The sequence below is a fragment of the Eretmochelys imbricata genome, chromosome 6 (assembly GCF_965152235.1).
Source record: "Eretmochelys imbricata isolate rEreImb1 chromosome 6, rEreImb1.hap1, whole genome shotgun sequence".
NCBI lineage: Eukaryota > Metazoa > Chordata > Testudines > Cheloniidae > Eretmochelys > Eretmochelys imbricata.
In genome coordinates this window covers 121,952,550-121,963,973 of record NC_135577.1, presented here as the reverse complement: position 1 = coordinate 121,963,973, position 11,424 = coordinate 121,952,550, and the positions used below count along the sequence as shown (strand labels likewise).

Sequence of the window (11,424 nt, the reverse complement as noted above, 5' to 3'; positions counted from 1 at the left end):
ATGCTCTATGCGGAGCTATGCAGCCGTCGCCGCTGCAGGGCCTCTGGCTCCTCCCCCTCTCCATTGCTATGACACAGTCCGCACCAATCACATCGCCCCGCTACTCTTCCTGACCTTCATGCTTGCCAATCATCGCACGCGAAGCTACATCCGGATCGAGTTCATACCAATCAGCGTGAGGTGAACGATTACTTCACTTCAGAAATGTCCAATCGACTCGAGTTCCACCGATTCACCAATCAAAAGTCCCCGTTGTTTTACCTGCGTCGTCTGTTGACCAATCTGGTCTCACTGGTATCCTGTGACCAATGGGAGGGGGCTGTCCGCGGCGCCCAATCCGGGCTGGGTAGAGCCCCCTGGGCGTCACGAAGGGCCAATGGGAGTTCGAGCAGGGCAGATACTGCTCAACAGCTTGTTATTTGGCTGATCGCTGGTGATTCGGTACGAGTCCGGGCTGGAAGGGGGGTGGAGCGGAGCCGAGCCGAGCCACCGCTGCCTCCGCCGCCGCCGCTGTCTCTGAGGCGCCTGCCGCGAGCGGGGCTGGGAGCTGGGCCGGGCTCGCAGCAGATCTCTACTTGGCTCTGAGTTTAAAGGTAGGGGGACGGAGCAGGAGGGCAGTGAGCGGCTCAGCAGCCGCAACTCCGCTGCCGTCCCGGGGGAAAGGGGATCGGGGTCCCCGAAACCCCTGGATCGGGGCTCCCGCACCCAGTCACGGAGGAGGCAGGACACCCCCCCCCCGGTTCGGCTCCAGTCAGCGGGGGACTCGGACTCCTTTCGCCCGCCGAACTCCACCCCCCCATCCCAGCGCGGTGACTGGCGCTTCCTCCCCTCCCTTCTCTGATTGAGGGCCCCCCTTCGCGGCAGGGAGGACGGGGGCGCCTTATCTCCCGGCCCCGGGTAGGGGAACGCCCCCGTCAGCCCTCTCGGGGGTGGGGGCAGTCGGCAGGTTTCCCTTGCCCGCCCCCCTCCCGCGTCTCCAATCAGCTCTTCCCTGCTCAGCTTCAGGGGGCACGGGGACCTCGCTTCCCACCCTCTGGGTGGGCGAGTGTCCCCCTCCTCCTCCCCCCGCTGGGGAGCGGGCTGCTGCTGAGGGCCACCCCCTGGCAGCGGTGGGGTTTGGGTTGTGTGTGTGTGTGGGGGGGGGCTGAAGGGTATTTGAGGAGGGGGGGTGTGGGGAGGCGTTGAGGGGCTGGAAGGTATTTGAGGTGGGGAGGCGTTGGGGGGCTGGAGGTTAGTTGGGGAGGCAGGGGGTGTGGGGAACCCTTGGTCTAACTCCTCTCTGCGTCCCAGTCTAAAGCCTTCTGGGGGAGAGGGGAGGGGAGGGTCCTTCCTAAGCTCTCTTCTTGTGCTTGAGAAAGTTGAGAGGGGAAGGGGGCGGCTGGGGGCCTGGTCTCTCGTGCGCAGGAGCTGCCCTTGTCCCAGCAGCTGGGCTGCCAGCAGCTTATTAGTAGTAGTATTATTATTTTTGCCTGCGCTGTGTGTGTGGAGCGTCTTCTTGCTTGAAATGGTGCAAAGGCAGAGGGAGCAATGGCGACCTGACACACGGAGGGGCTGAGGAAGAGCAGGAGGCAGCCAAAGCGGGAAGGAAAAGGAGGTAGTAGCGGCTTCTTGCCCAGATCTTCAAGGGCCCATTTGTCCCCAGCAAGGACCCCTTTTCAGCACTTCTCGCTGTCCCCTCCAGCTGCACACGCAGGGCAGCAAGTGGGGCTCGGAGGCTTCCTGTGGAGGGAATGCTTTAGGGATGTAAGGGGTGGGTGTGCTTGGAGGGATGTGTGTAAACAGTGTGGAGGGGTGTGTTTAATAATCTGCCATATGCTAGTAGCTGAATTATGTTCTCCCAAGATCAAGATGTTTTCTTTTAAAATCAATCCACATGCATGCAGATGTGTGTCTGATCATCTTCCTTCTCTTGTTTTCTAGCTTTTTTCTGTGTAACTGGGTTCAAGAGAAATCTTTGAGCTGGAATCCCTCAAATAACCTTCAAAGATGAAGGTAAGTTTGTCCAGGTCCTGAGAAGAGGAGTAGGGGAAGCATTTATGCTCTTTCTCTTCTCCCTGCACCAGTCACCTTATTGGTTTCACTTTTAATCAGTGTATCTTCGTTGAACAACAGCAGAATAAAGTTGGCTGTGGAAATCGGCACATGTTGAATGGAATGAAATCCCATCCCTTCTCCCTCACTGAAGGGCAGCTCATCCCAATCCCTCACCTATGCAGTAACAACACTTTGGAAACATAGGATGCCTTTGACTTGTTGTCATTTGGAGTACTATCTTTAAATGCTTCCTGTGTTGGCTGTAGCTTTTGTGAGTTTGCAAAACCACAGCTTTTGTCCTTCCTTAGCAGTTTCAGTTTTTCCAGAGCAAAGGCTTAACAATTGCAGGATAAGTAACATGGAGGGAAACACTTCTTAGATGCAGAGACAAGCAAAAAATAGTTCATTATTTATGTTCGTTATCAACACAAAATATTTCATTGCATGTATTGATTTCCTATTTTACTGTAGCTTGTTTTTTTAATATAGTAACTTCGCATAACTTTATTGATCATTGTAAAAGTCAAATAAAGAAAATAAAATGTAAAATAATAATTCCCAAGTTCACACAAATGTTCTTGAATGTGGTAAACTTGCACACATTTTTGGGGAAAAATAAATCTTAACAAAGACCTTTCAAGCGAGAAAAATAACATTTAATATACTTGTTTGAAAGGTTACAACAAACTTTTCTGTAGCTCTTTTGCTGTTTTTCCTTCAGAAAATCTGCTTTTGAGAACACCATAGAACACTTTTTTTTTTCTTCATTGAAACAACAGAAATCTAGGATATTTTTAAGTACATAAAGGTTATGGTTATTGTATAAATTTTGAAATTGCAATTGTCTGAGATGCAGCTCCATTCAAAATGAAATATCACTTTCATATCGTTTTGTTCATAGCAATTTATTGAAATTATCTTCATTCTTGAATTTATCTTTCTACCTCTGTTTGTAAGCATATGCTTCAGTTCTCTTTGAGATTATTGAACTGGTATTTCTGAGACTGATAAAATTGGGGGGGGGGGTCGTCAAGATTCCTGGAGCAAAAAATGTATCTATAAACTCAGTGTGATGTAAGCTTTTTAGCCAGCCCAATATGCTGAAATTTACTGGCAAAGTTGATATATTTCTTTGGATCATAATGATTTGTGTATGCTGCAAAGTTGTGCTACAAACCATAACCACTGGTTCATTCTTACTCATTTTTCATCAGTTACTTAAGTTTCTTTTTTTTAAAAAAAAAATTGCTATTTTAAATTGTATTTCTGCACTTAAATGTCTATTAGTACATTCTTGCAAAATGGGGACATGAAAATAATTACATGGGAAAAATCTGTACCACTCATTTTTCTTACAACTTCAATCAAACAGACAGTGTATGTTTTGCTTAGAAACAATTTCTGTGCAATGAAACTTTAAATATGGTTAAAATGTTATGCACAGCACCTTGGTAAAAATGTGTATATCTGGGGGGAAAAAACAAACACTTGGCATGCTCTACGGATTTAATTGGAGCAAAATCAATGGCCACTATTAGGAAAGAGTTGACGTTCTAGATTTTAGCGTACGTCAGATCTTAGTGTAAAGAAAAATTAGGCTGTCTGCAATATTGAAAGCAACATAAATCATCATTTATGATCTGATTAAGAAATGATCAGTAGGACTAAAAGTTTGGGTGTATATTTGAATATATGATGATGCAACTGTAAAGACAGTAATTATTATTGTTTTTATTATTTATTTTATTTTAACAGAATACACTTTTGTAAAATATAAGACTAAATCATGTTCTAATTTACTCTCCTTTGTTAGGCAGCAGATGAGCCTGCCTACCTGACAGTGGGAACTGATGTCAGTGCCAAGTACCGTGGTGCCTTTTGTGAGGCAAAGATTAAGACAGTGAAACGGCTGGTGAAAGTCAAGGTAGGGTTTATGACATTAGTGCTATTGCTTTCCTTGTTTTTTTTTATTAAAAATATATTAAAAGGGTTGTCAAGGAAAATCATACCCCTTAAAATTAGTGTATGGTTATACCAAGCTGTAAACATTTCTTGGGAAATTTTTTTTTTTAAAGTAATTCTATATTGATGCAATTATGTTTGTCATATCTAAATGTTTTTTCCCAAGGGTACTAGCATAAAAATAGTCCTTAAAATAAGTTTATCTGCTCTTGCTACTTTATTTCTCATTTGCAGTTATAACCTTCTGTTTGTGACTACATCAGTTCCACAGTAATCAATGTTGATGCCATAAATAGAGGATTATGGCTTTAGGTGAGCAACAAGAACCAGGAGCAAAGATTCTTCAGAAGCAAAGATTCTATATCCTGCAGACATCCTCAGTTTTTTATAGCTAGGAAACAAAGAGGAGATAAAAATTATTTCCATTGAACGGTTTTTCAGAATTGTCCATGAGATGTCTGTTAAATGTAAACAAATGTTTTTAAATGGTTTCGAAGCAACAAGCTCTACCTGTATGAAATTTCTGTGCAATGTCTTTCCAAGGCAAGGATTGTGCTAAAACTTAGTGTACATTGATACAGGAGGAAACATTTTTTTGTTTTGGCATTCCTTTTAAATTGCTTTCTTTCTTTTTTTTTTAACACTCTCTTTTATAAAAGATGGAGATCAACAATGAAACTGTCCAAACATACATGTTTACACAGCATGCAGAGTAGATCCAAAAATTTACTTTGCACTTTGTTCCTATTTTCTACCTTCTAGCCTAGCATTCAGGACAATGTACATGAGCTAGTACAGTGACAAAAAAAATTAGATGAAATCAGTTCTTTTTTTGTACACATCTTAGATCAAATAGTTTCTATGTGCTTTTGTACTTTTGTTGTCCTATCTGTCTGGGTGCTTATAGGACCTCATCACTTTATGTCAAAGTACCTTCCCTGAATTTCAAAACAAATCTCTTCTTCTCTTGTCACCAATAAGCAAATTATGGAATTTTGGTGGCACTTCTTAAAATCTGTTTGAATGAGGGCATTGTTGTGGAAAGCAATGGATTCCACTTTTTTGATCTGCACTGGTCCACAGACTATTTAGATTATTTTGAGATGTGAGTTTTTTCCCCCTGGATCATAGTTAGGGCCCTGTGTACTCCACTGTACGGTTCCTGGGATCTCTAACGTTGCTGTGACAGACTGGAAATCCTGCTACTATCTCATTTAAATTTTAAAATTTGACATTTTGAGTTAGTTAAGCCTGATCTTGCAGTTAGGTGCGCGTGGCCACACCTTGTGCCTATGCCAAGTCCATTGAGTTCAGTAGGGCTTTTCACAAGCACATGGGTCTGCCTGCTACACCTTAAATAAGAAAATGAATAATACAATGTGTACAGTAGCTCCTGTGTCACTTTTAATATTAACTGTAGTTTATTTTATGTCCTCGTGTTCATGTTTTAGTGTGCCATTGATTTTTATATTGACAAAGAATAACTACATTGTATAAGTTTTTTGGGAGGAACTTGGACATTTTGGTAGATGCAAAGATCATGACTCTTGGCCACTGCAAAGATGTGGGAAGCATTTTGGAATTGTAGGAAAAATACATTTGCTAGATGTTTCTGTTAAAATGATCAGCGGTAAAATAATTAACAATGTTGACATCTTACATTCATCTTTAAGTTTCAAAGTTAACAGCCTGTGGAAATGAATGACCCAGTTTACATCTCTTTAAGATCTTGTTTGCAGTCTCTCTGCAGGAAGTGGCAAACATCAATCCAATTTTTAGAGCTCTGCAAATCCATGGACCATTTTTGCAGATTGCAGATCGAAAATGGGTGCAAATTTTGTATCTAGAACCTTGGAAATCTGCGGATATCTGCTTTATATGCAGGGATCATTTTTGCAGGTTGGATGCAGATACAAATTTTGTATCCACACAGGATTCTACATATTTTCAAGGTTGTCCTCACAACCATGAGAGCTGAAAGCATAATTTTTGTGGAAGGAAAACTTAGGGCTTGTGTACACAGTAACTGGAATTAAAAAAACTTAATTGGTTTAAATTCACAACTTTAGTGTGCAAGTCTCTGTGTGGGCACTCTAAAGAATGTCCACATACTGACTTATACCAAAATACCTAAAGGTGTGAATTTTAACTGATTTTAGTTATTTTGATTCCTGTTACCATGTGTACAAGCCCTTAGGTTCTGAATCATAACTCTGCAGTAAAGTGTGGATTCTGCAGGAAATTCTCTCCCCTGGAAATATGGGGGCTTTTTTAATAGTGAATGCTACAGATGTGAGAGAAGTATAACTCTTAAGCCTCTAGCCTAGTGGCCCACTGCAGGTAAAGCCAGGATTGTATTATTGTCCAACCTCATAATTGTATAAAAAATTGTACATTTTTTTCGTGGTATATCTGAGATTCGATTTAGGTGAGAGATCCTCTTACCCAACTTGATGAATCAGTTAGTAGTTATTGAATGCATGGTATTTACTTGGTAATTCAGATGGCACCTGGGCTCCTTGTAAATTCAAACAATGTCGTATTGTTCGTACTAAATAATGTTAGCAATTTTGATAGATAAGGGTTGTATTTTCTAACTTTTTAGATGTTGTCATAAGGAATGTTGTGCATGCTTTTTGGTAGTATGAAAGTGAAACGTATATATCTGTTTATAAAATATTTTTCAGGTGATCCTGAAACAGGATAACTCAGCTCAGTTAGTGCAAGACGACCAAGTAAAAGGACCTTTAAGAGTATGTATGCAGCATGTTTTTCAAATGTACAATTAAATTATAATTATTTTACATTTAGACAGTTTAGACATTGACCATCTAATCCATAGTTGGTTGAATTCAATGGAAAAACCTCCACGGGCTTTGGATCAGGCCCTCAATGAGTAATTATCCTTATTAGCTAATATTTTAGTTTTTAAAAGATGTTTATCCCTATGCCTTTGACATAGTTTTGTATGGAAATGTTATTGTAGGGAAGGTCAACTATGTCAAGCAAACTACAGACATTAGACAGGCGTAAACAAGATATATATTCAGGTTAGCTCAGGAACTGTTAGAACAGGTGACTAATATTTATTTATTTCCTTGGGGTTTTTGCCTTTCCCTTGTCCTTACCGCCTCTTCTGCTACCTCAAATGCACTGGCAAATGCTGTTGTCAAAATCTAGACCAAGTTCAGAAACCCTGGTGTATTGTCCAGTTGACAGTGAAGCATATCTACTTGATGTTTGAGTTCAAAGAGTAAATGTATGTAATAACAAAGGCTTTATTTTCTTATGCTATAGACACATATACCACTACTTATACTGTTAAAGTGTTGGATTAATGGCTTAGATCTTAAATTTGAATAAAATCTATGACAACTGCAGAAGCTGCACCTTTCCCCTTTGAATGTTGCAAGTTGGCCCAGGTGGTCACAGCACCACTCAGGTTTAGTGTGTCCACCCCTCTGTAGAGACAGAGGGCCACATTTGATTAATACTGTGACCATATGGGTCAGCTTGTAACACTCAATGTGGGGAGCTGAGCCCAGCCCCATTGGATAGGACCCATTGCTGCGGAGTGAGTGTGGGGTGCGCTCGGCTCACTGTCCAAGGCCCCCATTCTCCCCCGCAACTTCCATGAAGTATCCTTGTTTTCCTGCACCTCTGCCATGATATTTATTAACATTTAAAATAAAAAAAACTTATAACCTTACCTCTTGTTGTTATAATACAAAGGTCACAGTAGGGATCCTAGTATGCTTATTTCACTGCCCACTGCTAACGAAAACCAAGTCAGAATAAAATGTGATTTGGTTAATGATTTTTCACTTTGGAGGCTATGTAACCAATGCATGCATTTCACAAGGATAGTGAAACTTAAATGAGTCTCTTTCCTGCCAAACCCCCACCCCCAAATCTTTCTGAAAGAATTGGTATATTTTACCTCCACTGTATGAATCTGGGACTATAAGTGTATATAATATAATAATTTTTAAGTATTTTATCTCACAGGTTGGTGCAATGGTTGAAACCAAGATGCCTGATGGATCCTTTCAAGAAGCTGTTATCAACAAATTGACAGATGCCAGCTGGTATACTGTAGGTGAGTAACTATGTAACTTATGGTTTTTAATGTTGGTACTATATATTTTTTCCATTCGTTTAAACTGGTTTTGTATTCAAGGCACCGGACAGGACTTAAGATCTGGCTCTGTTATACTTTTGGTGTGGCCTCTGTTTCATCTCCATTTTACAACTAAGAAAATAATCACTGCATGCTTTATAGAGGTGTTTGAGAGACACAGTGGGTGAGATAATATCTTTTATGGGACCTACTTCTGTTGGTGAGAGAAGTTTTCAGACTTACACAGAGCTCTTCACAGGTGTTGTAAGGATAAACTCAAATAGTGCTCAAATAGTATAGTTATGAGCACCATAGAAAAGCCTATGGATTTTGATACCTTACTTGTATGATCAAGTTTCAGTTGGTCAAATAGATGCATATTGATTCAATTTCACTTCTTGGAAGTTCGTATTGCTTAATTGCTATTTTGAAAAGACATACTTAAATCCCACTGCTGTCTGAAAATTTTGTTACCTACTGTTATAAATTACTATGAAGATTAGTGGAAAAAACATTCTGTATATTTCTAGTGCCTTGCGTGATGACGGGTTTCAGAGTGGTAGCCGTGTTAGTCTGTATCAGCAAAAACAATGAGAAGTCCTTGTGGCACCTTAGAGACTAACAGATTTATTTGGGCATAAGCTTTCATGGGCTAAAACCCACTTCATCAGATGAAGTAGGTTTTAGGCCACAAAATCTTATGCCCAAATAGGGTTTTAGCCCACAAAAGCTTATGCCCAAATAAATTTGTTAGTCTCTAAGGTGCCACAAGGACTCCTCATTGTTTTTGTATATTTCTGGTTTGTTTACATGTGATTTTAAGACTTTCTATAGAGAGAATTTCAGTTGTTCCCCTGCATACTCAGTCATTTCCCTCTGTTTATGTGGTGGGTTGTGGGTGTTTTACACACTGTTTTACACAGAGAAGAAAACATTTTTAAGAGACTAGAGAAGAGTGTAGTACCTTGAAACCATAATTATACTCCTTTGTTTGAAATGATTAGATTTCATTTAGATAGTGTTTCCTTTAAAGGAACTAAATCTTAAAAGAACAAGTAGAAGAAGGTTTTGCTTTCATTTTAGGGACAGATAACTGAGATGGCCCTTGGAAATAAGTCCCGTAAAATCATGACTAGTCGCATACAATGAAAATTCAATGAAACTTGACGTCAAGCCATAAGTAGGTTCATTATAGAGATAACTTTATTTATTTTGGATTATTAATAAAAATGCATAGTCTGGTGTCTAGGTGTCTGACACAGCATTAAAAGTATGACATAAAAAACTATCAGCTTCTCTGAAATCAGAAAATAACTAACTAGAGATGCCAATCAAATAATGTAATATTCACTCAAATCAGACACCCTTGCAAATACCAGCCCTTATCGTGTTCCTCCCTCCCGCAGAAAAACTGGGGATAGTGAGGGTTGTATTTCCAGAGTTGTGTGGGTGGGTGCACCTCTTTACTTAATGGAAATTATACATGTTTCTCCTATGCGTTGCTTTAGAAATTAATTTTTGAATGCTTAAATTCACTGGTCCCATTTCCTTGTCTGGTACCTTTTGAAATTATTGAAATGCTTTTAAGAGAATACTGAAGAATTTTAAAGTAGAGTTCTACAGACTAGCATTCAGGTGTCTATTATCTTAATTATTAATGTACTCGTTTTCTTTGGAGACGAAGAAGCAATGGTTTAGCAGCCCGATTTGGTTTTCATTGAAATATACAGGAGTTTTCATGTTGACTTTAGTGGGAGCGGGATAGGGCTTTAGATGTTCATGATTTAGTACTTTATGGTAATATAATTGTGAGCCTATGGATCTGAGCCAGTTAGCTAGTTTTAAGTTGACCATCTACACTGCTATTTATTTTCTGCTTCAGGAATGTAGTATAAACTGGTATAATTCCAGGTGTGTGTGTTGTGGGGGAAGGAGTGATAATTTAGGCATTTGGTTGTGGGAATTGGAGGAGTACTCATCAGTTTAGTTCAATACTCTGATGCAACATAGCAGGCAAAGGACACTATTGACTTTAACTTGGATTTTTGTTGGCTTAGAGATTTTCTTTCCAATATTGAAGGAAGAAGGAAATACTCTGTTGCACTAAAAGTGTTACACGTACTAAGTTGATATTTCTTTTCTAAACTCTTATTTTCAGATTGATTTTTAATAAAAACTGTATTTTGGGTTGTAACTATTTGTTTCATCTTTGCCCCAGAAGAATCTAAGTTGGAAAACTTGACCCTTCTGCCTCTTACCTTCTAAGTCCACTTTTGCAAGTAAACTATGATATATAACTGGCAGGGTATGCATTTGTCAGTTTGCAAACCAGAGGTAAAATTGACCAAAGTCGCATACGTTGTGAAGTATAGATTTCTAATAAAGGAATGAGTTTACATTTAAACATAGGGGAACTTTGTAGCTGAGGGAAATAGCAATGATATACAACCTTTCATCTCTAGGTTACCAGTTCCAATTTACCGTGGGTTAGTAGTGATCTAAAGATGATGTCTGTACAGTAACTTCTGTGCACTGAGTTGGACTCAATTTCCTAGTGAATGGTATTAAGCTATAATATTTAGCACCCTCGTTGGCTGTTTAAACAGAGAGACCAAGAACTGCATGGACTTGGGGACTGAACAGCTCTTTCACTTGTGGAGTCCCTACCAGATCCAGGTCAAGTTTCAGTGGTAGGGCAGTGTGGGAAGCTGGTGTTGAAATTGTCTGTGCTTTTCCAGTTCTGATTTATTTTCCACTTACATGGCATCATTTTTCCAGTGATCTGAAAACACTTACAAAGGTAGATAAATATTAACGCCTTTTAAAAGAACAGGACAGATGATAAGGCACATAGAGTAAGGCAAAAATTGTCAAAAGTATCCGCTAACTTGGTGTGTCATTTTTCAGGTGTATGTTTTGAGACACCCAGTGCCTGTCTTTAAGGGTCGCTAGTTCTCAGCACATTTGAAAGTCTGAACCCATGTTCAGATGGACACACACACAAAATTAATGGACAGTTGAAATAATTTGGGCCTAAATTACTTTCTCAGTGTCCTAAAGTGAGCCAGTCCATTCTGAACGTGCTCACTGTGTTCCAGCCTTAGTCTCTATACTAGGCTACTTTGTTGCCACCATTTCTGATTAGGGCCTCAGTATAGCAACAATAAAGATAAAGCACTTTGTTTTTAGAAATAATTTTCTTAGCTATTAGAATGGTACTGCTCTGCTCTAAATTGATTAACAGGCTGTTTAAAAATGATCAAATGGAGTTTTATTTTCATTGTTTCTTCCATGGAGACACCTCTGTA

The 11,424-nt window shown here is 40.0% G+C and overlaps 1 protein-coding gene across 6 annotated transcripts in view; it reads left to right on the top strand.

The window, feature by feature from the left end:
- The first annotated feature begins 426 nt into the window (after positions 1 to 426).
- Positions 427 to 11,424, top strand: part of ARID4A (AT-rich interaction domain 4A) — a 62,998-nt gene continuing 52,000 nt past the window's right edge. For all 6 annotated transcript variants that reach the window (XM_077819560.1, XM_077819557.1, XM_077819559.1 and 3 more), the window contains exons 1-5: positions 427 to 593; positions 1,921 to 1,992; positions 3,848 to 3,958; positions 6,684 to 6,749; positions 8,005 to 8,095. In XM_077819560.1, the coding sequence (XP_077675686.1) occupies positions 1,987 to 1,992; positions 3,848 to 3,958; positions 6,684 to 6,749; positions 8,005 to 8,095 (274 nt within the window). In that variant the 5' untranslated portion in view covers positions 427 to 593; positions 1,921 to 1,986. The remainder of the gene's footprint in view (positions 594 to 1,920; positions 1,993 to 3,847; positions 3,959 to 6,683; positions 6,750 to 8,004; positions 8,096 to 11,424) is intronic.